Below are 26,244 nucleotides of genomic sequence, written 5' to 3'. Positions count from 1 at the left end.
ATCCAGACCTGATCCGGACGAGGATGATGGCCAACGCGATCTACTGCTCCCCAAGGACCATCACAACATCCTGCTGGCTTCTCTTCGTCCTCGACCAAGAGACGGGCTCCCAATCACTAAAACCTCACAGCAGCGTTATGTGCACTTTGGAATTGGTGGCGCGGGAAACACATGCAAGTATGGCTGCCCCTTCGCACCTTGTCCTCTGGTCAGCTCAAATCCGTCATATTGTCATCTCCGGATTACACATCATGGCTCTTGATCATAATTTTCATGATTGTCTACTAACAGTGCAACATGAAGGGCCTCAATATGGGATAAACAGCCAACCCGATTAACTCCGCAGGGGATGATGCATCGGCTGGCCCAAGCAAGGGGGGTACTTGGGAATCAGAACAAGACGCGAGAGGCTCATCGTGACGCAGGCCAGAACAAGCAGAAGTAATCGGGAGAAATATCTCCAAGATCAGGGAGAAGAACGCGTGTGGATTATCACCAGTTGCGGAAATATAGACTCCAAGGATTCCATGATTCCTTCCTTGTCTTTCATCAGCTTTGGTATGCGTCAAAAGCAACACATGCGATCCGCATCCCCGGAGCTGCTGCAATGTCTCAGTTCTGATGGTCAACATTGCTGACTTGGTCTCCATTGTTTCTGGGGCAATGTCAATCTTGTGATCGGGTAAGGCATCCTCTGTACCACAAGCATTATAATATGAGCATCTCCGCTGTGTGTCAAGAGCCTGAAGTTTCTCAATATCGCGCCAGTGCTGGTACTTGCGGCCATGTCTCTCTTCTCGATCGCCAGTGTTCTAGATCCTCCTAGATGAGGATTCAAGTTAGGGGTGACCATCGCGACGCGGAATCCAGTAGACCTGCCCCTGCCGGGACCCGCACCCAAATATGCTCGACCACCTTGCCTTTTTTTACCGAGCGACATAAACAAGTCCACCAAGATCTAATGCCACATGTCATTATTTTGCTTCATCTGCGTGCTTCTGTGATTCCACTGCCCGTTCTCGACCTTGCTAAGTCGGGGGGATTGTTCTGTCTTTTCCTCTTCTCCCTCTACGGTTGTTCATCCACGACATCTATTTCCTATGGGACTCCAAACGGTCCTAGCTGTTCCTTTTCACTCACTTGCTTTGTGTTGTGGAGATAAGGTGCTCTGAACATGGCGTCTTTTCCTGCGGTTGTCTGTGTGTTTACTTTGTTTCTTCTTCCAACACGCATCTGCGCAACTACGCTGGACAAGGAACCTGGAGACTTTTACTTTCCACTCCTAACATATGTTCCTCAGCTACTGTACATTTCCCTGTGTTTGACCTCTACTTATCCGGGCTGACTTGAGCAGTGGAATCCCTTTCACAGTCCAGGACGACACTCCACAATCATGGCACAATCCTGCTACAAATGTTACCCACCAACCAAAACAGCAGAGCTCATCTTGTACAGCCGCTGGGACCGGCTCATCAGGATTTTGGTACGAAAAGATAACCCACAACGGCCAATCCTCGTTTCTGAGCACGGAGGTGAAGAAGAACTACCCAGTCTTTCGTAATGTAGTCAAAGATTTCGGTGCCGATAACACCGGTCAAAATGACGCAGCTGGTGCTATTCAAAGTGCCATAGAAGGTATTACAGCCTCCTCAAAATTCTAAGCAGAGCACCGAATGCTGAAATCCAGACAGCGGGGGCATCCAACGGTCCCAAGCGCAATGCTCGGAGCATGGGCACAACTGGTCAACCAGCAATTGTGTATCTTCCCAGCGGCACTTATCTGATGAAAAGCAGTGTGCAGTTTTTTGTGGGTACGGTCCTGGTCGGGGACCCGACAAATCCACCAGTCTTGAAAGCAGCACCGGATTTCCGCGATGACCATATTGTTTTCGCGAAAGATCCAAATGTCGAGGGCACAAACAACTTCTATATCGGCCTCAAGAATGTAATCTTGGATTCAACCAGTGTCGATACGGCACGAACCATCGCGCTGGTTGACTGGACAGTGAGTCAGGCGACGCAGTTGACGAATGTGGTGTTCAACATGCCGACTGGTTCCAATGCACACGTCGGGCTGACCACTCAGTACGACTACAACAGTAACATTATTGTGGTGGGTACTCTTTGATATAGAGTTTGAATGTCTGTTAACGTGTCGTCGGTTTGTAGAATGACCTGCGTTTCAATGGGGGCGCTATTGGGATGAAACTCAATGGGCAACAATGGGTCTTTAAGAACCTCACTTTTAGTGGGACGTCCACCGGCGTTGTAGCTGGAGGAACGAACATTGTGTTCCTCGGATGCCAGTTCGAGAATGGGAATATTGGAATAGACGCCAATGGCACCTCCGGATCCCTGACCATCATCGACTCGAAGGGATCCGGGTTGAACTCATTAGTCGTATCTGCCAACTCTGGGGGCGCTGGAAATGCAATCATCCTGGAAAATGTGGAGAATTCTGGCACAACTGTCAGTCTGGGGAACAATCCAGTGCTTAGTGGGAATATGCCGGACACTTGGGTGCATGGCAATTTGGTAAGAGCTCATTCAATCTAGGAATAGGGCGGTTGAACTAACAAATTTCAAGTACTCCGCTGGCAACGCCAATAAAAACCACGTGGAAGGCCAAACTGTGGTGACCAAACGAGTAACCGACCTTCTGGTGGGTGGGAAGAACTATTTCATAATGCCTCCGCCGACATATAGCGAATTTCCTGTCGAACAAGTCCTCAATATCAAAACCGTTTCTGATAAACCAGTATATGGCGATGGCGTGACCGATGACACACAGAACATCAACGATATTCTGGCTCAAAATCGTGACTGCAAAGTTATTTACTTTCCGGCCGGCACCTATATCGTCACAGACACCATCTTCGTTCCTGCTAACATTCGCATTGTTGGGGACCCTTACGCCTCGGCCATTAGCGCGTCCGGCAGCAAGTTCACCGATATTAACGCAGTCCGCCCTATGATTCGCTATGGGTATCCGGGGGATATTGGAGTACTCCATGTGAGCGATATGATGTTTACAGTAGCTGACGTTTTGCCTGGATGCCAAGTGGTGCGTATGCCTCCTGACACTCGTTCATGAACAATCGATTGACTCATAATCTCTAGGTGGAAGTGAATATTGCGGGCAATAGCCAAGGGGACGTCGGATTCTGGAATACCCATTTCCGCATTGGGGGTGCTGCTGGCAGCTTAGTCGAGACCAAATGTCAGGGGAGTCCGGCAGACTGCAAAGCGGCATGGGGACTGCTGCGTCTCACCAGCACATCGTCAGCCTACATTGAGAACATGTGGGGATGGACAGCAGACCATGATCTCGATGGCAGCAGGCCTCAGACCATCGCAACCGGCCGCGGCCTGCTGGTAGAAGCGAACAAAGCCACGTGGCTGGTGGGCACGGGCTTTGAGCACAACACTCTGTATCAGTACAACTTTCAACAGGCACGCAATGTCTTCTCAGCTCTCCAGCAAAGCGAATCGCCGTACTGGCAAGGACCGGGTAACCTCCTTGCCCCGGCGCCATGGGATCAGAACCTCATCGCAAGCGATCCCGACTACTCCGAATGCGCTGCCAATGATGCAACATGCCGAATGGCGCTGTTTGAGCTAATTCGCAGCTCGTCCAATCTCTTCTTGTATGGCGGCTGCAACTGGGTGTTCTTCAATAACAAACAAAGCTGCCAGGGGGACTGTCAGCAGAACGCAATTCGCATCATGGATTCCTCTTCGCTGTATCTATATGGGACCAATACGAAAAGCACCACGAACATGGTGCTCAATGGCAATACACCCATAGCAAAGCAAAGTGACAATGCCGGTGGATGGGGAGGCGTCATTGCGGCGTATTTGTACAATTCATGAAGGCGGCGGGTATACACATCGGCTGATTTGATCATGGGTTATACATATGAAATTGAGCGCTAAAAGTAATAGATAATGTCTACTGGGCAATGCTTACTTGAATTATGGCACATCATATATGATCGGTGCAAGTCATCAGGAGGACCGGCGGGCTACTACGTAGTTCGAATCGCCAAGTTGCCAACAGCTCGGCATCCTCGGTTGGAACAGACAGTCTTCAGGATTAATTAGCTATTCGATGTCTTCCACATATCTGTCTATATGTTTATATATTTTGGATCGATAGCTGAAGTACTAGGGAGCCCCTCTGCGTTATCTGACCTGTTCGTGAGCATACAGTTGTATATACTCGTCTTGATGTCGGTATGCCTGTACAGTCAAAGACTCTGAAAATAAAGCAACCCGAGTGTGATTGACGATGGAATCTGATCTTGGGTAAAGCTTATTCTTATCAATGATGGCACAAAGACTCGTTAATCGCATCAATGGTCTTGATTCGTTCTCAAGTATAGGACCATTACACACTCGTAGGTTTAGGGCTCAGGGTCTCTCATCCGCCAGTTTCAGGACCAGAGACATTTGCACTTGTCGGCGCTCTCTCAGAGCCCATCAAATCATGCTTATTCGAGGCTTCTCAAGTCTCATGTTGGTACCCTGTACGTGCATAATTCTGAAACAGATAAAATTAGACGATAATAATAAGTCTTTCATGGTGTAAGACTCGACTGGATCGGGCCGCAACCCACTTCGGGCGGATGTCGGCTTCTGTCAACGGGACAGCAACAACATCACCGTCATCAGTATCAGCCAGAAACAACAACACAGCAAGGCAATTGAAACCTAATTCAACAAGCGCTATAGTGCATCCAACCACAGACAATTTGGGGTTGTTAGATTTCCAATCAGCTTGAGCCATGTCAGATTCTAATCTGTTGTTCCTGAATCCTGATCGGTGGCTGGGATGAGGAGGCTGGGAAGGCGCTCATGGACGCCAGATTCCAACCACCCAACAATATCCACAATGCAGACATGACAGCCTCCTCATCCCATAATTATCAATGGATTATCATTTTCTCCCTCGCATGTTATTCTCTGCCTCTGGTCATCCATGTGAAGGTGAGCTCACCGTATACATTCTTCGGTGGTCTGCAACAGTACAGCCGTCATGAATGTCCCGGGGTCGGGAAATGTGAGTCTGAGGACTGTCAGCTGTAAGTGAAACGAGAGAAAAAACTGAGAGGCAAGCTTGATCTGTTATATTCGCACTCTCACTCTTCCTCTTCCCCTTACTCCTCCTACAGATGCCATTCGAGATAAAAGGCGCTGCAGGGTGCTGACGATTCACGTAGCAAGCAGACCGCAACTGTTCCGTTCTGAATCTCAACAGTCAATTGCTGCGTCGGATGATTACTACTCCCTGTCGGATCGTACGACAACGTCAAGTTCTAGATCTCCAAGCGGGGAGAGTCGTCTCACCGTCCAGCGGTATGCTACGCCGAATTCCCACCCTGTCTCCAGCACATCATCTCCCGCGTTATCGCGAACGCATCTAGGCGCCAATATGGCTGGTTCTCGATCACAACATTCCATCCCGGAGCAGTCCCGAAACAGAAACGTTCCTCCCTCCGGCCCCAATCAAGCTCGGTTCGAGCATGGCAGACTGATCCCCGTCAGTGGCATGTCCAACGAGTCCATTCGACAGGTACCAAACGACAGGTATGCCGACCGCCCACCGACTCCCGGGACGGACGACTTGCCATACATTCGATTTGCCATTAATCAACTCACGCGGGAAGACGAGCAGCCGAGCTTATCGAGGCAGTCCTCGGCCGCAAGTGTCGATTCTCCACCACAGCCTCTCGTATGGGATGCAGCTCTGGGCCAGTTTACCCGTCCCTCGAAACCTAAAGGAAGTTCATTACGGCCTCCAGAGGAGCGATTACACCATGACAGTCCGCCAGACAGGTCGCCACAGAACTCGATAGATCCGGAGGCATTCGTTGCGGTTGACCCTCCGGAAAATAACCTGCTATATCCCCCATTGAATTTTGTGCCTATTGTTCTACGACCATGGGCACTGGCTCTGACCATTCTTTCTTGCCTGCTCATGATTGCCGCGGTTGTCTTCTGCAATGTCTGGTCCCAGCGACACCAAGGGATCTGGGATTACAATGGACTGGGAGGCTCACGGTATTTCGTGATTCAATTTTTACCACAGATTCTGGCCGCTATCATCACCATCTGGACATTTGTAATCCAGGCGGCTGTATACCGCGTCATCCCATTTGCTATCATGGCAACGCAAACGCTCCAGGATCAAGTGATACAGAAGCTGCCAATTCTGTCTCGAAACTTCTTGCTACCTGACTGGTCGTATTTTAGGCATGGAGAGCCCTTAGTTGGGTTTGCTCTGCTTACGATTTGGATCTCGAACCTCATTATCATCCCACTTCTCAGCTGTTTCTTCCAAGCAAAGTGGCACCTGATCCATGGCGAAGGGCAGTGGCGATGGAATGCTGTCCTAGCTGTCGGGTGGACAATCGTGGCCGTTTACGCGTTACTTGCTCTTGGACTGATGACGCTTCTCATTCGCTTCATGCGGACACGGTCTGGGCTGATGTGGGATCCTGTCAGTCTGGCTGACCTGATTCCTGTCATACAGCGATCCAACATTCTGCATGACTTTGAACATTCCGAGACAATGCCAGATGTCGGAATTGCGCTTGAGCCCAGAGTTCTCCGCCTAGGCTATTGGCAGGTATCGAATCGTGCTGAGGTCTTCTACGGAGTTGCCGAGGTCGATGCGCCGATACGTAATCCGTCTCTGCATCGGCCAGAAATGAGCCGTGAGAAGCAGCCACTAGTCTCCAGGGTCTCCTTCGATATCGAGCGACGCAGCACTCATGCGGCCGAAGGCTTTGAACAGCAACTATACTCCCAATCTGTTCGTTATCGCTGGGCACCATGGTTTCTCAAAGACTCGTTCGTGGTTGCTTGGTCAGTGATTATCGGCGCGCTTTTTACTGCGTTTGTGCTCGTCAGCTTCATCCACGACGCTATTAAAGGCGGATTTCCTCCACGGCTACCAACATTGCCGTCGACGGGCGCTTTCTCATCCTCAAACTTCTTGTACAGCTTTATCCCTGCGTTGATCGGTAACATTCTGTTCCTCTCCTGGCAGCCGATCGATGTCTATTTCCGTGCACTGCAGCCATATGCCACTTTGTCCTCTCCAAATGGCGCTCGAGCGGAGCAAACTCTATTGCTAGAATATCCCGCATCCTTTCCATTCCAGGTGACAGTGCAGGCTGTCCTGAATGCGCACTACAAAGTCGCATGGATCTCCTTGATGAGTATCGTGTCCGCGGCTCTCCCCATACTGGCTGGAGGCGTCTTCATTGCCCTCTGGTATCCCTCACAAGAACAAGTGCGGATTGCTGCACTGATGCCTGCTTTCTATACATTGGTTGCCTTCTGCGCTCTATATACCGTATCCTTCTTGTGTATATGGCCCCGCAGATCCAGATATCTTCCTCACGACATCAGCACCCTAGCAGACCAAATCAGCTTCTTTTACCAAAGCCCGCTGCTCGCCGATAAGCTCCTCCGTGAACCTAGAAGCAAGACGGATCTTGTCACTCGGCTAGTGACAGCTCCTCCGGGAGAGAGGGAATATCCAATGTACGGCTTCGGCATTTATGTCGGGCGTGATGGGAAAGAGCACCTTGGAATAGACCGTTTCCAACGACCTGGACGGTCCAGCATGCTAATTACAACTGGAAAGATGGAAAGTTGATTGCGCTATCCTTTTCTTCGGCACGACAAATTTGATGCTGTTACTTATGCAGCGATACTTTCCATAAAACATGACCGTGCATGAAGCAGTTCAGAATCTCGATTATGAGTGAACGACAATGCCATGATGTTGCACGCCAAAAAATTAATTACGACGATATTGAAACGATCGACTTATGATGACGAAGATCATGTATGCTTGAATGCGACGACCTATTTCTTACTTTTCGTGATATTAGCGCCTCATTGTTTTCTGCATTTTCTAATACCATTTTGTTTCGGTGATACTCTGCTATGTTTCACTTATGTTCTGGGAATGCGCTCTGATCTTTCTCTGTTTCAAAACATCTAACTACCTTCCCTGCGGGCGCCTATCTGCTTTACCAACTGTACAGCTATAGAACACAAACATGATATGGTAAACTTGAAGCCACATTCTGTCTGTTTCTCTATTTTGTCTGGATAAGATCAGATACCATCCGCCAAAATGAGTCCTCGGTCTCACCAGATCCTTGGGAATAGTCTCTGCTTAGGGTTGTTTACACGGCAACTAACTGGCATGGAGTTCAGCGGGTTCCTGATGTACCCTTTTAATGGTGCTTTTGATAGCCTTGCTTCGCAATCAAACCGAGAAGCTTTTCAGTGCACATAGTGTATTAATAGACTACAAATAAACGATAATCTGAACTCTTTTATGGGAGTTGAAACGTTTCATTAATCAACTATACTCTGTACTCTGAGTACACATTGTAAAAGTGCACGTGACCTCAGCAAATATCAACTCCGCATGGTATATCTCCGCCTGATGTGAGACCCTTTGAACCAGAATCCGTTTGACTTTACAGATTCCTTAACACGACTGTCCTCAAGTCTCTTCCTTCTCCTTGCGCCAAGTTTATCTTATTGTGCATACGCCGGCATAAAACTATCACCGTCAACTTCACCTACCCGAGTCAACCACTCACCACTCCACCAAAAACACCTCGGCTCAACACCATGCTGCTCTCTTTCTTCAACCGGGGCCCCAGCCCAAGCCCAACCACAGACTCAAAGAAGACATCTCCAGCACAATCCCAACAAGGGTCCATCCCGGGATCAACCGAGCCCCAAACGCAACCACAACCACAAGCACAACAAACGCAGTCGCAACCACAAAGGCCCCTCACAAACCTCAAACTCCTCTTCGGCGGCGTAACCTTTTTCGCCCTCTCGCTGCTCATCACCCGCCGTGCCTTCACTAAGCGCGTTATCGCCTCCATACCACCCTACTGGACGTCATCGGTGTACCACCGCCCCCCCGTCAACGGCGCAGGAGACGCCTTCGAGGCCCTGAGCCTCGCGACGCTGAATGTGTGTTCGTTTGCGATGATGGCTACCGGGGGTGTGCTTTATGCGCTTGACATCAATAGTGTGGAGGATATGCGGCGCTATGTGAAGAAGGGGATGGGGACGGGGACGGTGCGGGATGAGGAGGTGGAGAGGGAGGTGGAGGAGTGGGTTGCTAAGGTGTTGGGGGAGAAGTTCGGGGTGGAGCTGAAGAAGGAGAAGGAGAAAGAGAAGGAAGCGGGAAATGTTGAAGGGAAAGGGGAGTAGAGAGAGGAGAGAGTTACAAGAAAATGTACAGTGAAACATGGTTCTCTGCTCTTGTATACTAGTCATATCACGAATCATGAGCTGCATCAGATTGTACAGCTTATATTACACGGGTCGGGTCATACTATTTGCCCAACCGTTCGTATCGCTCCCGCGCTGTCTGCCTCGTCTTCTCCAGGAACTCATCGTACCGGTTTCGTGTGTTGCGTCCCGCTTCTTCGACCGCATCACCCAGCTTGCTTCCTTGCGCACCTAGTCCGACACCCTGTGCATACACCTCCGTGGCTATCGGGGCGGTCATGCCCGTACCCTGAGCACCCAGTCCAGAGCCAGCCGACCAGCCCATTTTACTAAGGAGCGACGCCCCCTTCGATGTTGTCTCCACTGGTGGCTCATCTTCCTCTTTTGGCGCAGCAGGCTTGGCCTTGGTCGACGTTCGCGAGCTGCCAAAGGCCTTTCGACGTTCCCTTGCACGGTCCCTGTACTCAGGGGTAGACTGAACAATGCCATGTTTGATGAGTTTGCCCATTGCTTTGTTTTTCAATTCCTCGTTCTGCAAATTATCACGGTGCAGCTGACTGAGCCGTTCGTGTCTGTTGACTTCAGCTGAGCTCTTGAATTGCCGCATGCACAGGTAGCAGCAATTCCGATTCAAATCAGCATAGGATTGTGTGGGAGGAGCCGCAGCGTCCGCTGGAGATCCACGGCTTTCCACGCCACCGTCGCTTCCCTTCTCGTCTGCGTCCTTTTTCTGAAGGCCATGCAGCTCAGCATGGCGATTACTCCAGAACTGCAGATGAGATGGAACGGCGACTTTCTTGGATGCTGCGCTTGCGGCAGCGTCCGCCTTTCGCTTCTTTGCCTTCTCTGCATCTTTCGCACTCTTGTTTTCCGCTTGACCCTGCGCGGTCGAGGCTTGGTTGTTGTCCAACTCAGCAGTTGACACCGTCAATTCTTTCACGTATGCCTCCTCATCCCAGTACATAAGCTTCAAGGATGGGTTACTGAGCGGACTGAAGGTGAACCGGTCCGTGCTCGCCGAAGGATTGATAACAGGTACAAACACGCCAGCGTGTATGTAGCTTACAAGAACAGGCTTTGAGGAGATGGTAAATTTCTCGAATGAATGAAGTCGCGCAACAGCCGCTTGGGCATCCTGCAAGGACAGTAAGCTTAGGCGACACATGAAGATTATAACAAACGTACCTGAACAGTGGCGAATTCCGCGAATCCATAGCGCCAGCTCTCGTTGGTTTTGCGGTCTCTGACCAGTAGGACACGGCGAATAGAGCCATCTCTTGCCCCAAGATTGGAATCACCCGTGGTGGAAGCCACCTTGGCCCCTTTCCTTTGGTTCTCTGAAGATCCACTTGAGCCGGGAGTAGGTCGATAGAGCTTAGCCACGCCCTTCGCAAGAAGCTCTTCGGTGACAGAAGCTTCTAGCCCTCGGAAGAGAAGAAACTGTGAGGGTTGATTGTCTGGAGCTGCATCGTTGTCACCGTTGTTCTCAACCTTCGGAGCAGCAATTCCAGGTGGACCAGCCGGGCCAGCCTCTGCACCCTGTCAGAAATCGCCTGATACCAGACCGACGGAACGACTTACCAGGCCGGGGCGCTTGGCATCGGAAGCATTTATTGCGAGTCGAGTAGTTAACGATAGCGCACTGTAATAGCCAGGTCAGCTTGCCAGATATGCCATGGTCCAACCAACTCACCAGTTTGCAGGTCCAGTCACCCTCGGCCCTCGCACGAGTGCGATCCTCCCTCTCACGACTATAGGCGACGCGGACTTTCGTGCCCTTGTCATTATTGCCTGCATTAGGTCCATGCAGATAGATCGATGGGAAATTACGGTCCATGAAGTCGCGCGCAAAGTCAAGGTTCCTAAACCTGAGGAAGCCAAGTTGCCGTGATTTTTCTATACTGGTCAGACATTTCTGCGCAAAACGCGACAAGGGAGAACCGTACTGGTTTGCCGGTCACGGATAACTCGCACTTCTTCTAGACCTTCGACATAGTAAAAGTCTCTGAGCTCATTCGAAATCTGTTCAACACGTCGACCGGAGCAGACCCGGCGACATGCACATCTCAGCCTCTTGCCATTAAGGACGTGTTTGTGACATGGAGCGTAGTTCTAAAACTCCAGAAATGGAACTTCAAGGGGGGAAGGAGTTTTCCAACGTCTTCTTCCGCCATATCCACCGGCAACCCATCCATCATGACTTCTCTGCTTTCCTTCTCGTGGTAAGGCTGTCGACTCCGACGAGGGCTGCGACTGCGACTGTAGCTTCTGCTCCGACTGTATCCGGGTGAACGATAGCCCTCACGATCCCGATCTCTGTAGGCTGGTCTGCCACGCCGCGGTGGCGGTGATCTAGAAGGTCGCCGACGATAGTCATCGCGGTCGCGGCTTCGATAGCGAGGTCGAGAACTAAGTCGGTCCCTGGATGGTTCGCGTCGCCGATCTGCAGCGGGGCCACGCGGAGGAGAGCGCTGGCCTTCTTCACTCAGAGAACACTGTCAGCACATCTCTATTTGCAGAGGATATATGGCCGCTATAAGCATCCGGCTTGACATCATGTGGGGAGAGCGTTTACCGCCAGGCGATCGCGATCGGGAAGGCGAACGATCATCGTACATACGACCGTCCCGATCGTCACGGCGCGGGTACGGGCGATGAGAGGATCCAGGAGAAAATCTGCTGTCTTCCGGATTGAAATGTGACATGGTAACACCGCAACAAAACTGTGATGGAGACGGAGAAGAAAGGACGACTGACGGGGATTCGTACAGATCTCGGCAGAATCCTAGACCGCCTTCTGATCTAAACTGTCGCTTATACTTCCCAATCGGGAGAGGACTAGAACTATACGTTTCCTTCGGAGATAGCACGCATCATCGCTTGTCAAATTTGACGCAGCTATAGACTTCATGCCAATAAGGACGAACGGCTTCATCTACTCAGTGTCTACAGGTAAGTGGAACTATAGGACGGAATAATCCAGTTGCATGGTCCGATTCGCGTTTGATGAATACTGCAATGTTATTTTGTACCAAACTACGTAGCTAAGCTACCACAACCAGCCCGTCTCTTCTGGCCCAGACGCGGTGTTGATTTACTCCTGCAGGTAGATCTCTTCCGTAAAATCGAACCCACCCCTAACAATAACGAGGTCATCATTTCGTGCAAAGAGGATATCCCGCCGAAGCACCGCGCTAATTACTTCCCGCGATCCCGTGAACCAGTCGCGCGGGATGAAGAAATGTCTGATGTACGATGTTATTTCAAATGCTTGATTTTCCAGTCCCACAGAACACACCCAGGAGTCAGTATCGATGAAAACCAGTCTGCTGGATTCGCAGATTCCAATAACGTGTGCGACCCTCTGCGACAGAAGGGCGAGTCTTGGCTCCCCTGGTGAAACCAGCGAGTCCCCTTCTTGAACGCCTTGACCTTCGACTATTGATAATGGCGCTAGACTGACGTCCGACCCTCTTGATACTGTGACGACATGCATGAAGCTGGCTTTATTGTCGGCTTCGAAGGATTGTGCGTCCAGAAGGTATAGGTTTTGAGTCTTCGCTAGGCCGCCTGGCTCTGAGAGCTCGACGAGAACACCCTTCGCACTTAACTGTTTAATGCTCTTAAACTCCAGCGCTCGCAAACTGATGTCAAGTGAGACAGACATAACTTGTGACCACTTATCCCAAGTATACACACGGGCAACCGTACTTTCAAAGCAAATTGTGTGGTATGCTGAACCTGGATGCTGAGCCCATTTTCGCACAGGTGCCCAACCGGTGTATGTTCGTGAATTCTCCTCGTGGCCATCAACTTGCCAAAGATGATCTGAACCACGTGTTGATATAATGAACTTGGCAGTTGCTTCCGACGTGAGTACTTGAATGATCGAACCGCCGTACACTAGTCGGGCTTGAAATGCCATCCTCTCGGCGATCCATTCACCTTCTGCCGACTTCCTCACCTTCCAGGCGAGTATCTTATTTGATACATCAACGCTTATAGCTAAATCACGTCGAGTCCACCATTCCAAGATGCGAACTGGTGAGTTGTGACGGCAGATTTCAAGTTTTCTAGACCCTGTTTTTGCGTCATACAATGAGACAGATCCATCATCCCGGCCGCATAGGACAACATCTCTGTGATAATCCACTGCTATAGCGCTGATATTGACCTTGGTGTTCGTGGCTTCCGCTCCTATAAACGATTGTGATGAGTTTTCGCTCGTATCATCACTGGCTGAGCTTCGGAGTAGCACCGGCGGCTCCCAAACATTGCACTGTGATCCTCTGATATCGGCACAGTACAGGCTGTCGATACTGAAAGATAGCTGGTTTATACTAGAACCCGAGGACTGGACTTGGTAAAGCAACATGAGAGTATCGAATTCGTATATGTGAATTACTCCGACTCCAGCACTTCCTGCAAGCAGGCGTCCGTCTGCACTGGAGGCGAGCGTGTGGCAATTCGCGTGACGACTTTCCAAGGTCTGATCGTCAAATGGATTGAGAAGCACGAGCTCACCATCAAGGTACGATACAACAAGTAGGTCAATAGCTGGGTTGGGATTGAATACCAAGGCAGTCACCGGATGCGTGCTCGTTCTACCATCAGATAGCTTTTTGCCGCAAGAACCATAATAAACGTCTTCTTCTAGGTCCCAGAGAACAATCGGCCGCCTACTGTATGCCGCTGCGAGCATTTTATGTCCGAAGGAGATCGAGATCACACTTGGAACCCGCCGCAACCGCGTGCACTTGTCGTCGCCTGTGTCATTCCACGGCCTGTCTGGTTGTCTAGCGCCATTGTTGTTCAGGTCCCAAGATGTCAAGTAGTTTCTGTCCGTTGGAATAATCAGGAAATCTTTGTCGAATGCAAGTCCTATAGGTCTAGCGGGCACTTCGAGATTATAAAGAATATGACCGTTCTGGATATCCCATACCAAAACCTTCTTGAACCCACACGAGGCGAGCACGTCTGCCTTGGTTCCGAACTGCAGGAACATTACCGCCTCTCCATGATTAAGTTTCTTATATTCCTGACAAGTCGTCACGTAATACATAAAGATTTGACCGGTACTCAACCCCACCGCGAAAAACTCCTGTCCGTGGCAGAGTGCGCTAGTTCGGCCTTCGTGGAAAGCGATGCAAGACAGTCGGTCATCCCACAAAGTGGTTGACATTCCAATGACAGAGATCTTTCGCCCGGTTCTCGCCTTCTTGCGAATAGTCGTCTCTAAGGGGCAGAACGCGGGTATCAGCGAGTATATCGCCGACGGTTGGCTGATGAGAGCACCAGAGAACTTTCCCGAGATCCTGATTAAGTCCGTTATCCAACCTTTCACCCTCTGTAAATCAACTTCAAGCGGCGACCGCTGACTGGAGCAGGTTTCCAAATACATCCTTAAGATCCTCGCAGTGCGGATGAGTGGCATAAGGTTTCTATTTCTAGCGACAGTCTCGATCCATGTAAAGACGTTGGTCTTCAGGAACTTGTCAAGTAAACTCAGAAGGTCATCTGCTAGTGGATTGGCTTTCATTAGGTGATAAAAGAAGTGTAAGGAAGCGTAGCTCGAGAACTCGCTTCGTTTATCTGCTGGAGGCCTTGAGACAGATCGCATATTGGCCCTCGGTGGTCTCATATCCTCCCCTGCGAGGTATGCAAGACAAGCTCTTGCGATACGTGTGTGAGCATCGGTTTGATCAATCGCGAACTCTGAATTTAAGCTGTTGTTCAACAGAAAGTCCCTAGCAGTTTCATGCACCATCTGGACTCTGTCGAACTTATCAATGGCCACCAGCTGCCCACACAATGCAGTAATACTTTCCCGCAGTCTGGGAAATTTATCGTTGATATCTACTTTCAAGGCTTCTTCAAGCTCTTTCACAGTTAGAGGTCGCATCGCACTCGTGGCCCAGACGAGGATAGCTTTAATCAGCCCCTTCCCACGCGGAGTTTTCGACATCACGTCGAGTATTCTCAAATAAAGATCTTCCATGCCCTTGGGCACTTCAGCGAGGACCTGGCGGATCTCCTCTTCGGAATGCGAATTGGATAACTCATTGAGAACCAAGACAGTCCAAAGCCAAGATCCTTCTGACTTCCCTAAGATCCTTTCCACTAGAGCCGCACGATCGACTTCAGATTTGACAATGAGGGCATTAGCTCTCCTTCGAACAAGCGATTCAATATCGTCTTTAGTGTCCGCCATTGAAATAAGCTCCACTCGGACTTGGTCATATCCCAACAACGCAATACGCCTTTCGATTTCCGATGTTTGTCGACTTGTGACAAGTATTCTCAATGGGACCGAGCGATCAAGCCTAGTAAGCACAATTTCGAAGAAGGATACAAGGTCTGCACACTCGTCGAGGGCATCAATGACCCAATAGTGTCGCTGAAAGTTTGTTTTGAAGATCCCAGAGATGAATAATCTTCTCCAGAGGATTCGATCGTCATCACCGTCGAGCTTTACGCCTCTTTCCCGCATTTCCAGCAGTAGTTGCCGTATCTCTGTGTTTACGCAAGCCATTTGAAAAGCAAGAGATCGAAGACAAGAACTAAGCTGTGACTTGGACCTGTCCCCGTGTTTGAAAAAGAAAAAACTACAAGCATCATGCTTCGTGCGTAACAGGGAAACCAGGTATCCTGAAAGTACGGACTTGCCAGATGCAGGTTTTCCATAGAGCCAAAGCACACGTGAGGAGTTTGGGTCGTCGTCTTGCCACAGTACGTAGCTTTCCCTCGATTTTATCCATTTGCAAGTCCCAGGCAAGCGGACGTCTTGAAGTAGTACCAAGTCGTCCTCATATTTGTCGGACACGTCTAGGTATTCACTCAGGTCATTAATGTTGCTGCGAAGTAGCCTCTCCTTAGATTTCTGCGCTAACGTCGAATTCAGCGGCCTGTTTGCGAGAGTTGGGACTGGATCATACCTAATTCCATGGCCCTGTTGATTGTGACCGCGAGTGCATTGCGGATGAGTATATAATTTGGATCGTTCGGCGCTTCGAACTTACATATGGAACGATGATCGGCATTCAGCGGTATGCATTTCTCTTTGCGATATCCAAGTGTAGCCGAGTCGGGATCAACAATCAGCACACGGAAGACGCCTATGTTGAGCTTTTGGGTTTCGTAAAATGACCACAGATCTATATCTTTCGAATGTTTACTGAATACATGATTGATCGATTTTATAGCGTCAGAGCCGCGCTTCAGGTCTGAGACATAGGCTCGCGACGAGTAGGTGATGTTGAGAATATTGCTTAAGAGCTTGGCAGAATCAGAGCCACTGTGAGGTGTCGCGAGGAAGTACATGGCACAAATCCTTTTGACCAGGTAGCGATCTGTTGCATCTTGCTTTGCCAACAAAAACGCCTTTTTGATGACAAGGCCCCCCATGCTGTGACCAACGAAAATAATTGGCGTATTCGAATTGTGAAAATGGGGAGAAGTACTCAATTCACCCAACAACGATCGAGCGAAGTGATTGATGTCCAGGCAATTAGCCCTTCCCTTAATCCAGTCTGAATCATATCCGAAGCTGTGCACCCTGACATTCTTGAATGCGGGATCCCTAGGAAGCCATTCCTTTGGCCAGTAATGCGAAGCCGATGCTGTTTTGCTCCACGTCTTCCTGGAACCACCCCCGAGGCCATGAACAAATATCAAGTCAATTAGAGGTTGTTCTGGAGAAAACAGAAGAATCAATCCTAGCGGTCCTCTAAGCTCTTCGGCGCTGACTTCTGTGGCAGATTTGTTTTCGACAGCAGCTCCGGTCGTTGCAACAGTGCTGTGACTGAAGATGCGCGTTGCAGAAACCTCATTTCCTTTGCGATGCGAACTCTTGAATGGATCCACCCATCTCGGTCAGCAGAGGTACTGAAGATCGTAAAACGTGGACTTCGTGGGTCGGAAACAACTTACCATCCTGTTGCGGCATTGTTTCTTAACTGCTTTGGCCAAGAGATGTGCCCTGTCTTGGTTTCAGGAGTCGGAGGATATCGAAATGAAGTCCTCTACGCCATTGATGGGAGGCTCGCTGGCTCGTCGTGTTACGTGAACCATCTGTGGAGAAACACCAGTAGATCCGGTAGTTCCACTACCCTGGCTAGCTACCAACAGGCATTGGGTTGATAAGAAGGATTTGTATCATTAGTCGAGAACTTGATTCCGACATTTTTATGGTTGCTAATTGTCTATTTTGTCCGGGGGCGCATACAGCCCAGCCTGCAGATGGATTGGGCGAATAGGTAGCCATTGTTTGGCGCCCACGAGAAGAGGGGTAGCTGGTAAAATGTAGGTTAGTTGGAAACATATTGTCAAGCCTGGGTCAAGCCATTCAATTTCCGGTCAGGTATCGAGACTGTCAATAAGTTATGGACTCCTCTTGAAAATTTCATTGGTCATTATTCCCAAACACAGTGACACCTTTGATGCCAGGTGTTGGACGTAGCTACCTCAATTTGATGGAGAAAGCTGTGGATTGAATCAAGAACCTATATCTATCCCTATTTCAGCAAGGCCATCTATGTAGCCTATGGCTTAAAAGGTAAGACTTGGTCGGGCCGCTTCCAGTGGAAAGATCTGTCGTATATTCTCACATCTGCTCAGTCTGGATTCAGCTTGCTCAGATATTGAACGACATAATCCAGACCTCATCTCAACCCAGTCAACCGGCATTTGCTGCTGCACAATCCAGCACAAGACATAATGACAACCGAAGCTTCACACCCAACAATTGCGTCAGGCGATCATAAAGCTTATATGGAATATGCTTTAGAGAAAGCTCGATTGTCCCCGCCGGCGCCAACAAAGTTCTGCGTTGGAGCAGTTCTTGTCGACGCAGATAAGAACGAGATCTTATCCACAGGATACTCAATGGAATTGCCTGGGGATCGACCCGGAGATCCAGGCAATACGCACGCAGAACAATGCTGTTTCATCAAAGTCGCAGAAAAACATAATATCCCAGAGGACCGATTGGGCGAGGTCTTACCCAAAAATACGGTACTATACACGACGATGGAGCCGTGCAACGAGCGGCTAAGCGGGAACAGGACGTGCGTGGACAGGATATTGAGCCTCAAAGGTGCTGTTAAAGTGGTCTATGTTGGGATCAAGGAACCGGAGACATTTATTGGTCAGAATATGAGTAAGAAGAAACTCGAAGACGGTGGTGTCATTGTTGAGCATGTTGAGGGTATGGAGCAACAGATTCTGGAGGTATCTATGGCAGGACACAATAAATGAAACCGCCATTTTCAAGAAATGTACATAATGCTATCTCTTCCCAATCCAATGTCGAGAATCAAGTCTTATAACTATACCTCTCCTTTGACTAGAGACATGACTTTCTGATATCACTTTGTTCTTAAACCGAATAGCAGGAGCCAGAGCAAGCAGGTCTTTCGCAATGCTTGTGTAGACCATTGACCGGAATTGATCGTGATTAGCAATCTAGGATATCGGAGAGATATATAATGGATATTCAACGTGAATCCTTACTTGTAGAAGTTACAATAGCTCTTTTGTTTTTGTAGATCATGATCTCCACTGTTAACCCAATCTTAACACTGGCTTGATGATTTGAGCTTGTGTGCCTAGTTGTCTAATCGAGTACGTGAGTACTTGACACGTGGCCATGCAGGCCAACATGTTGCTTTTTTGCACTAGAAATGTCGTACATACAAGTCTTCGATGTTCACAATTGAAGGCTAATTCCGATTTACACAGGACTGTAAGACTCAAGTCCCAGGCAAATATTTCGTCTGCCAAGGAGCGATATGATAGTCGTTCTCATTCAGCCATTGTGCTCGATAACGAGCCACCTAAACGACTGATGGTTGTGCGCAAACGCTAAATAGTCTTCATGGTCAAAGAGGAAGCGGCTGGAGACTGGAGACTGGAGAGAGCAAAGCTTCTGCGAGCTTGCTGAAGCTCTACAGCTAATTTCCGTCCCTGGTATGTTAGGCGAGATCACGTGAATAAGAGGCGCTGATTCGCCGCCAACTGGTGTCAGTCCTTCTGTAGTGGAAAGGGAGATTCAACAGGTGAAATGATTCGAAATTTATAAGTAGCCTGCTTTCTTAGATTATTCCTGACTGATATTTCATGGCCTATGCAGATAAACAGACGCATGGCAGAGATCATGGCGTGCGTTGAATGCGGAGACCTATGACGTGGCACGATTTGCAGTGGGGTAATTGTGGCTTGAGCACAGCTCCCTCGATGCTAGCTAGCTCCAAACGGTCAAGATTCAAAACTGCCCCTCCTTCACAATTTTCTCTTCCCCTCTCTCTCCTCATCATCACATACACACATACTTTCGTTCTTACTCAGTGGATAAAATCAGCAACCATGGTTGTCAAGACTTTCTTCGATATCACCATTGATGGCCGTAAGTTTCCCTGTGGTTCTATTCTATCTGTCAGAGTGAGGGACATGTTGTGACAGTAATCATTCTCTAGAGCCGGCTGGCCGCATCACCTTCAAGCTGTTCGACGAAGTCGTCCCCAAGACCGTTGAGAACTTCCGTGCTCTCTGCACTGGTGAGAAGGGATTCGGTTACAAGGGTTCCAGCTTCCACCGCATCATCCCCCAGTTCATGCTGCAGGGTGGTGATTTCACCAAGGGCAACGTGAGTTCAATTGTCAAGCCTACTCTGGCGCCTTTGCAGAGAGAAAACCCCTTATGGAGTATACTGATCTGTACTTTAGGGCACTGGTGGCAAGTCCATCTACGGTGACAGGTTCCCGGATGAGAACTTCCAGCTGAAGCACGACAAGCCCGGTCTGCTCTCCATGGCCAACGCCGGCAAGAACACGTACGTCGCTGTTCCCCGCAATCCGTTGCTGAAATTAGCAAATACTAACATGTAGCACAACAGCAACGGCTCCCAGTTCTTCATCACCACCGTCGTTACCAGCTGGCTTGACGGCGCTCACGTCGTCTTCGGTGAGGTCGAGGACGGCATGGACCTTGTCAAGAAGATTGAGAGCTACGGCAGCGCGAGCGGTACCCCCAAGAAGAAGATTACTATTGCCGACTGTGGTCAGCTGTAAAGAGCAATTGTCCTTGCCTGATTGCGTCGGACTAGTTGCGCCAATCATGCTCCATCTTAGACAGCTGAATAGCCTAAATGAGAGCCAGTGACTAGGTCTTTGAACTAGTGGTTCCATCCATCATTAACCCTGTAATCCTTGTAGTTCTGGGTGAGCGAAGTGCACTCCACTCAAATTCAATACTTCCAATTCCGTATCCCCTGCAAGACCTGACATGAGACAAATACATGGCCCTGCTAAAAGATTGCAATGCATACGCATTCTCTATTCTAGCTCAGTGAGAAATGCAGCATGAGTCCATGGTACAATACTGTAATGTAGTAAGCTACGAGAATTTGATATGCATCTCTTTACATTATAAAGAGGGCCGCTTGATGGCAACCTTTTGGATTAATCAAAATCTTCTTCTCAGTAAGACTATGACGTTTCCCCGGTTCTTTAGGCCAGTAAAAGGGCTAAGTCATCTTCTAGTCCATTTCCAACGCCATGGCTCGCTAAACACCAGTTCTACATGAGAGCAGGAGTGGTTTTCACTATCCCTACAACGCTTCCGTCAAGTACATCCTCAAGCATACACTAGGCTGGCTTAGGACATGCGGCTCATACTATTAAGCACTGCTTTCTGCTCCGTAACTCTAGAAGCCATGCGGATTGTGATGGGTAGTATAATTATATGGGAAACGAGACTACACATGTCTTTGTCTCAGTGTACGTGAGTGGAATGAGAGAAAGAATATCGGTATTTCATCATTTATCTAGAAATAACGTGGGAAGAAGATCAAGTTTCTATGGAGAGCCAGGTAGCTAGGAACAGAGGGAAACTATTTCTCGTAGAACATTCTATTGTATGGATTATAGGCCAAGTATGATCACCTAACTGTGTCCGAAAGGGGTCATTTTGAAGTGACAACGCTCTATATGGATCGTAAGCTTCGTAGTCGCATCTTTCAGAAAGAAAATAGGGATATTCTCACAAATTCTTTCACCATCCTGATTTCACCATGCCCAGCGTCATCCTCTGAGAGACTCAGGCGGGAGGTCTCTGGGGGCGGGGCAGCACGCGTATTCACACCGCCTGCAATGTGTACGTCATGTTTCCCTTGGGATTCATACTCTAGATTCTGGTATGCGTTCAGATTCCTCTCCTGCAGTGGAATAGGCAATCCGTTCCAGCTGGTGGTGGTGATGGAGCGTTTCTTGATACGGGCAGAGGAGGCGCTGCGGTTGTAGTGGTTTGCCGCGCGCTGGGACGAGTTATAGTTGTAATTGTAATTGTAGTTGGCGCTGCTGGAACCGCTCGTGATAAAGGATTTGAAGGGAGGTAGGCAGCCGACAATCATGGCTTTGCAGGTTAGCGTTGGCTGCACGAGTCGACGCTGGATATAGTACATACAGATTGAGGACTCGGCGATGCCCCAGATGGCCAGAGCAGCTTGATCCGAGTACGCTTTGCCGGTGATTGCCACGGCACGGATAATGGCTGCAGCGATGATGACAAAGCCAAGACAGAAGACAGTTGCCAGGCCCAGTCTCTGGTGGAGGTTCATCTTTGTCTTCCACAGGATGCGGAGGGGGAGGTACATAACTGTACATCTTGTTAGCTCTTCTCACAACACCCCCTGGAGGGTCGTACTCATCAAGTCGGTAAGAATGTCGACAGTAGTACTGTAGCAGATGGAAATGACGGATCCTCGGATGTCTATCGGCTTGGTGCATTTTCCTGAGACGGTCAGCTAACGTACGCCAAAGCTCAACGACCACAATACCGAATCGAAAATAATCCGACGGAGGATGACAGTTCAAGATCGACGCCAGCCAGCATCCAATATACGCCAATACTGCGAAAGTCGTGACTCCCCACCAGACACGGCGATAGTGCGGCAAGCCATCCGAAATGAGCCAAAACAGCGCCAGGAATGAACCCTTGATGCTCCAGAGCACCGACCAGAAAATGCCTATTATGACAAACTCAAAATGCGTGTACTTGAGAGCATGGTAGACGATGTCAGGCCCAGTGACGTTCAACAGCATGTAATAAAGGTGGGGTGCTTGCAAGGTCTGGAGGATTGCATTGGTGACCAGGAAGACAAGGGCCAGAAGTACAAAATAATCGTCGACCAGGAGACGCTTCATGCGTTTAATGCGGATACCGAAGCGTATGGACGCGAAGATGATGCCTAGCCCGGCACCGGTCCAGGTTACTCCAATGAGTCCATTGACAGAGAGATGAGTCGCGACGCCCTGAGGGGCCATATTGGCCATGAGGAGTCCGAGGGGAGAGAGACGTCTAAAAACTAGGTGTACTCCACAAGGAGGGCATAGATTGACAATATATTGTAGCCCGAGAAGCCGGCATTGCTTTTGCCATTCCGCATCGCTACATGGAAGAGAGCCCTGTCAGAAGAGTCAAGATTTGACTTTCCAGGGTGCATACTGAGAGCAGAATCGGTCCAACAGGACTCGAAACAAGAATAAAGCCCCGTTCGCCCCAGACTCATGGCCCGAAATCTCGTCCAATGGACCTTCGACATGGCATGTGAATTACTTGAATGCCAAAATTGCTCGTGAAATGAGGCGCAATGTCCTTCTTCGGGCTGGATACTGGATAACTATCAGAATGGGTATGGACTGAAGGGCGCACTAAATAAGACTGGTTTCAGCATCCTAGTAAATGAGCCTTTGTTGCTGAATTATCATCAATAATGGAAAGTGACAGACATGGTTGCATTGGTCTAGCAAGGATTATGCGAGGCTAAGTAAGCCGTCTTCGCTGCAACTATTTCAACGGTGTTGCAGTTGACCACCGTGCAGACTTGACGCCATTTGTATCTTGACATTTGTTTCGCTGGAGACAGCACATATCATGATCTTAACAGTCAGGACGATCAACCGATTATCACAAAATAGGAGACTGATAGAATCTTTGCCATTAATGGTCAGGTAACTAATCAACGAGATCACTGAAAGCTAAAGAGGACTAAATCTAAGCGAAGCAAAGGAAATGAAGCATTCCTAGCAGGGAAATGCACCGGAGAGGCTAAATCACAAGAACCGCGCAGTGCTCTGGGGGACCGACCCCATTGACACTCCTCATGTTGGTGTCTCAGGGCCATCTCCGCCATCTCCGTCCAAATACTTCAACAGACCATTCAGAGGTTGCTTCGAAATGAAGCCATCATTCTTTAGCTCCCTCTACTTTTGATGCTAGTGTCTCCCACTCTTCCTCGGTTAAACCGCATCAACTTTGATCGCGGCCCACGGCCCCATTGCCTCGAGTCCGACCATGGAGATCCTGGGCGGTTGAACGTACTTGGCAGGTATCCAATCTATCGTAGGTATGTATGATTCTTTTGCAACTTGGAGCAAGTCGACTCGTTCTTGTGCACCGGCTAACTTGAACCTAGATCACTAAATCATGGTTTCAATCGCCCAAAATATGGTGTTTACTTGATAAACAACCATCAAAAGTTCATCCAGCACTATTCAGTGCCATCGCTGAGTCTTCTCTGTAGGTACACCGTTTCCCAGACGCGTTCACACGGAACGAAAGCTAAGCACCTAACCGATGTCACCAGCCTGTGCACTAATTTCGGTAGTTCGACGCCAGGTTGCATTCAATTACGTCCCCAATCAATAACGGTCTTGTCTGGACTCCAGGACAATGGCTGCTGGTACCTGCATAACTGCATCCATTCATGCATGTTATGTAAGTGCACCAATCTAGTTCTGATACTTAAATGGGGCACTCAACATCCCTCTCGTGGGCGTTGATATTACTTGCTTCCAACATCTGTCATTCGTTCCTTGCCGCTTCTTTCTCTTCTTTTCTTTTTCGTTCATTCTTCTAATCCAGCCCAGTTCTAGTCTCAATGGGCTCGACGTTCCTTTCATTACTAGCCCTGTCCGGGCTCAGTTATGCTACCTTCGGGCCCTCGTGCAAATGCGCAAGTATCCCGCTCAATAGAGTACAAAGCGATAGGCTGACCTCTCAAAGGCACCAGGTGATTCCTGCTGGCCTTCCATTGATACCTGGAATGCATTGAACTCTTCCGTCTCCGGCAAACTCATTCTTGATACGCCGCCCGCGATCTCCTGCTACCCAGGTCCTTACCAGAATGCGGAACAGTGCGCCTACGTGAACTCGCAATGGAACAATTCTACGTTCCAGTCTCTGTCTCCCGTCGGTTACGTTTACCCGACTGATGACTCGTGTCCTCCTGTCGATCTGAGCTCCGGCGAAACCCCCGGAAAGTGCACCCTGGGACAAGCCCCAGTGTACACAATCAATGCGACAGAACCAGAGGAGCTGGCAACGGGCATTGCCTTTGCGAAAAAGAATAACGTGCGTTTGGTTGTAAGGAACACAGGACATGATATCCTGGGAAAGTATGTGTCTGTTCCCGCTGCGCCTCTGCGGAAACGGCTGACGAAACAAGGTCGGAGGGATATGGAGCTCTCCAAATCTGGATCAAGTACATTCAGAAGGGTATCACGTACCAGGAAAGCTACAAAGCGTCGGATGGGTGTGGCAAGAGTCACTGGGTTGGTGCTGCCTTTACCGTCGCTGGAGGTTACGTCTGGCAAGACGTGTATTCCGAAGTCTTCAAGCGCAACTTGACCATCGTTGGTGGTGGCGATCCTGTACGCCGTTCCGGCTTCCATTTGAGCAGTGTATAGACTGACCATATAGACCGTCGGTGTCATTGGTGGTTACGCCCAAGGTGGCGGCCATTCTCCCGCGAGTCGCGATTACGGTCTCGGCGCCGACCAGATTCTCGAAGCGCAAGTTGTTCTCGCCGATGGCAGCATTGTCACGGCAAACGCTTGCCAGAACTCTGATCTGTACTTTGCTATCCGTGGTGGTGGCGGAGGCACCTACGGCGTGGCTATCTCCATGACCTTGAAAGCGTATCCCACCCTGCCTGTCGTTGCACAGTCTCTCACCATCACTCCGCTGACCAGCAACACTGACCCACTCCTGGATGCTATCACCGACATCTATGGTCAATATCCTGCTTTGTCGGACGCTGGCTACTCTGGCTACGGCACCTGGTCTATCAACGGACCCATGGCCCTCTTTGGCAACCAGACCATTGGCTACGTACATGCCATTGCAACCATGGGCAAGTCGCTGAGTGCTTCCCAAGCTGCCTTTGCGCCTCTGTTGTCCAAGTTGCAAAAATACAACGGCACCTCCCTCTTTATCACCGTCAACTACTACCAGTTCCCCAGCTATGCTGCCTATTACACCGCCATGTCAGGTATGCACCAGCCCGTCGGTTCGGCCAATTCCGCCTTGACCTCGCGCATGTTCGACAAGAGTGCTCTGACTGTGAATCCTTCCATCCTCCGCTCCATGATTGGCGCCATCGCTGGCAAGCCCGAGGAGTACACCATCAACAGCTTGGAGATGGTCGGCGGCGGAAAGGTGCTCACGGACGGCTCTGATCCTTACTCGGGCGTGAATCCTGCCTGGCGCTCAACCTACATTGTTAACGTCGTCGCACGAGGATGGCCCGAGGGTGCGGATGCCGCCACCGCTCAGGCTGTCAAGGACGACATTACATACATCAAGGGCGGCGCCATGAGACTACTCACGCCGTTCTTGGGCAGCTACATGAACGAGGTGCGTTAGCTCCTTCTTGCGCTGTAAAATTCATACTGACTATGACAGGCTGACCGCAATGACCCTCTCTGGGCTACGGACTTTTTCGGCACCAACTACATCCGTCTCGCGCTGATCAAGAAGAAGTACGATCCTGAGGGAGTGTTCTACTGCCCCAAGTGCGTTGGCAGCATGACATACTACCAGAAGAACTTGGATGGATTGGATTACGGCCCACTGTGTTCTATTGGCTTCTAGAGCGCTTATAGACTGGGGGATGTGTATATATAG

The 26,244-nt window shown here is 49.6% G+C and overlaps 9 protein-coding genes across 9 annotated transcripts; 6 read left to right on the top strand and 3 right to left on the bottom strand.

The window, feature by feature from the left end:
* Window positions 1-1,174: 1,174 nt before the first annotated feature.
* Window positions 1,175-3,873, top strand: exg7 (glycoside hydrolase family 55 protein; the record flags this gene model as incomplete). Its single annotated transcript, XM_749766.1, has 6 exons — window positions 1,175-1,305; window positions 1,355-1,635; window positions 1,692-2,113; window positions 2,170-2,535; window positions 2,588-3,064; window positions 3,121-3,873. The coding sequence occupies 6 exons, from the start codon at window positions 1,175-1,177 to the stop codon at window positions 3,871-3,873; spliced, it is 2,430 nt and encodes an 809-aa protein (XP_754859.1).
* Window positions 3,874-5,038: 1,165 nt separating this feature from the next.
* AFUA_3G07510 (DUF3433 domain-containing protein) lies at window positions 5,039-7,669 on the top strand (the record flags this gene model as incomplete). Its single annotated transcript, XM_749767.2, has 2 exons — window positions 5,039-5,084; window positions 5,223-7,669. The coding sequence occupies 2 exons, from the start codon at window positions 5,039-5,041 to the stop codon at window positions 7,667-7,669; spliced, it is 2,493 nt and encodes an 830-aa protein (XP_754860.2).
* A 995-nt stretch (window positions 7,670-8,664) lies between these two features.
* AFUA_3G07490 (uncharacterized protein) lies at window positions 8,665-9,261 on the top strand (the record flags this gene model as incomplete). Its single annotated transcript, XM_749768.2, has 1 exon — window positions 8,665-9,261. The coding sequence occupies one exon, from the start codon at window positions 8,665-8,667 to the stop codon at window positions 9,259-9,261; it is 597 nt and encodes a 198-aa protein (XP_754861.2).
* Window positions 9,262-9,385: 124 nt separating this feature from the next.
* Window positions 9,386-12,025, bottom strand: AFUA_3G07480 (putative G-patch domain protein; the record flags this gene model as incomplete). Its single annotated transcript, XM_749769.3, has 7 exons — window positions 11,858-12,025; window positions 11,442-11,761; window positions 11,229-11,304; window positions 10,976-11,178; window positions 10,864-10,924; window positions 10,468-10,814; window positions 9,386-10,417 (listed from the first exon to the last, which is right to left on the bottom strand). Exons 1-7 carry the CDS (start codon window positions 11,985-11,987, stop codon window positions 9,386-9,388), a joined length of 2,169 nt encoding a protein of 722 aa, XP_754862.2. The 5' UTR covers window positions 11,988-12,025.
* A 160-nt stretch (window positions 12,026-12,185) lies between these two features.
* AFUA_3G07460 (uncharacterized protein) lies at window positions 12,186-17,395 on the bottom strand. The gene is made up of 3 exons (XM_077804363.1): window positions 17,212-17,395; window positions 16,218-17,130; window positions 12,186-16,167 (listed from the first exon to the last, which is right to left on the bottom strand). Exons 1-3 carry the CDS (start codon window positions 17,212-17,214, stop codon window positions 12,377-12,379), a joined length of 4,707 nt encoding a protein of 1,568 aa, XP_077660519.1. The 5' UTR covers window positions 17,215-17,395; the 3' UTR covers window positions 12,186-12,376.
* A 602-nt stretch (window positions 17,396-17,997) lies between these two features.
* Window positions 17,998-18,740, top strand: AFUA_3G07440 (putative DRAP deaminase; the record flags this gene model as incomplete). The annotated part of the gene is made up of 2 exons (XM_749772.1): window positions 17,998-18,510; window positions 18,672-18,740. The coding sequence occupies 2 exons, from the start codon at window positions 17,998-18,000 to the stop codon at window positions 18,738-18,740; spliced, it is 582 nt and encodes a 193-aa protein (XP_754865.1).
* A 786-nt stretch (window positions 18,741-19,526) lies between these two features.
* Window positions 19,527-20,552, top strand: aspf27 (peptidylprolyl isomerase). The gene is made up of 4 exons (XM_749773.2): window positions 19,527-19,684; window positions 19,755-19,924; window positions 20,004-20,110; window positions 20,174-20,552. The coding sequence occupies exons 1-4, from the start codon at window positions 19,645-19,647 to the stop codon at window positions 20,346-20,348; spliced, it is 492 nt and encodes a 163-aa protein (XP_754866.1). The 5' UTR covers window positions 19,527-19,644; the 3' UTR covers window positions 20,349-20,552.
* A 636-nt stretch (window positions 20,553-21,188) lies between these two features.
* AFUA_3G07420 (uncharacterized protein) lies at window positions 21,189-22,700 on the bottom strand. Its single transcript, XM_077804362.1, has 5 exons — window positions 22,115-22,700; window positions 21,982-22,068; window positions 21,742-21,933; window positions 21,323-21,690; window positions 21,189-21,262 (listed from the first exon to the last, which is right to left on the bottom strand). Exons 1-5 carry the CDS (start codon window positions 22,608-22,610, stop codon window positions 21,242-21,244), a joined length of 1,164 nt encoding a protein of 387 aa, XP_077660518.1. The 5' UTR covers window positions 22,611-22,700; the 3' UTR covers window positions 21,189-21,241.
* A 1,418-nt stretch (window positions 22,701-24,118) lies between these two features.
* Window positions 24,119-26,229, top strand: AFUA_3G07410 (uncharacterized protein). Its single transcript, XM_077804361.1, has 5 exons — window positions 24,119-24,292; window positions 24,343-24,734; window positions 24,785-24,989; window positions 25,039-25,974; window positions 26,023-26,229. The coding sequence occupies exons 1-5, from the start codon at window positions 24,218-24,220 to the stop codon at window positions 26,209-26,211; spliced, it is 1,797 nt and encodes a 598-aa protein (XP_077660517.1). The 5' UTR covers window positions 24,119-24,217; the 3' UTR covers window positions 26,212-26,229.
* Window positions 26,230-26,244: the final 15 nt, after the last annotated feature.

This window comes from Aspergillus fumigatus, chromosome 3 (assembly GCF_000002655.1).
Source record: "Aspergillus fumigatus Af293 chromosome 3, whole genome shotgun sequence".
Classification (NCBI taxonomy): Eukaryota; Fungi; Ascomycota; class Eurotiomycetes; order Eurotiales; family Aspergillaceae; genus Aspergillus; species Aspergillus fumigatus.
This window is presented reverse-complemented; position numbering and strand designations above follow the sequence as displayed.

Bases quoted from the DNA above. Each gene is read 5' to 3' on its own strand.
- AFUA_3G07460 (XM_077804363.1), bottom strand. The intron at 16,168-16,217 runs GTATGATCCAGT...ATTCGACGTTAG, and splicing joins CAACAGGGCCATGGAATTAG to CGCAGAAATCTAAGGAGAGG.
- aspf27 (XM_749773.2), top strand. From the start codon at position 19,645: ATGGTTGTCAAGACTTTCTTCGATATCACCATTGATGGCC. The intron at 19,685-19,754 runs GTAAGTTTCCCT...ATCATTCTCTAG, and splicing joins CGATATCACCATTGATGGCC to AGCCGGCTGGCCGCATCACC. The intron at 19,925-20,003 runs GTGAGTTCAATT...TCTGTACTTTAG, and splicing joins GTGATTTCACCAAGGGCAAC to GGCACTGGTGGCAAGTCCAT.
- AFUA_3G07420 (XM_077804362.1), bottom strand. From the start codon at position 22,610: ATGGCCAATATGGCCCCTCAGGGCGTCGCGACTCATCTCTCTGTCAAT. The intron at 22,069-22,114 runs GTATTGTGGTCG...TGACCGTCTCAG, and splicing joins GTCGGATTATTTTCGATTCG to GAAAATGCACCAAGCCGATA. The intron at 21,934-21,981 runs GTACGACCCTCC...CAAGATGTACAG, and splicing joins CATTCTTACCGACTTGATGA to TTATGTACCTCCCCCTCCGC.
- AFUA_3G07410 (XM_077804361.1), top strand. From the start codon at position 24,218: ATGGGCTCGACGTTCCTTTCATTACTAGCCCTGTCCGGGCTCAGTTAT. The intron at 24,293-24,342 runs GCAAGTATCCCG...GACCTCTCAAAG, and splicing joins TCGGGCCCTCGTGCAAATGC to GCACCAGGTGATTCCTGCTG. The intron at 24,735-24,784 runs GTATGTGTCTGT...TGACGAAACAAG, and splicing joins GGACATGATATCCTGGGAAA to GTCGGAGGGATATGGAGCTC.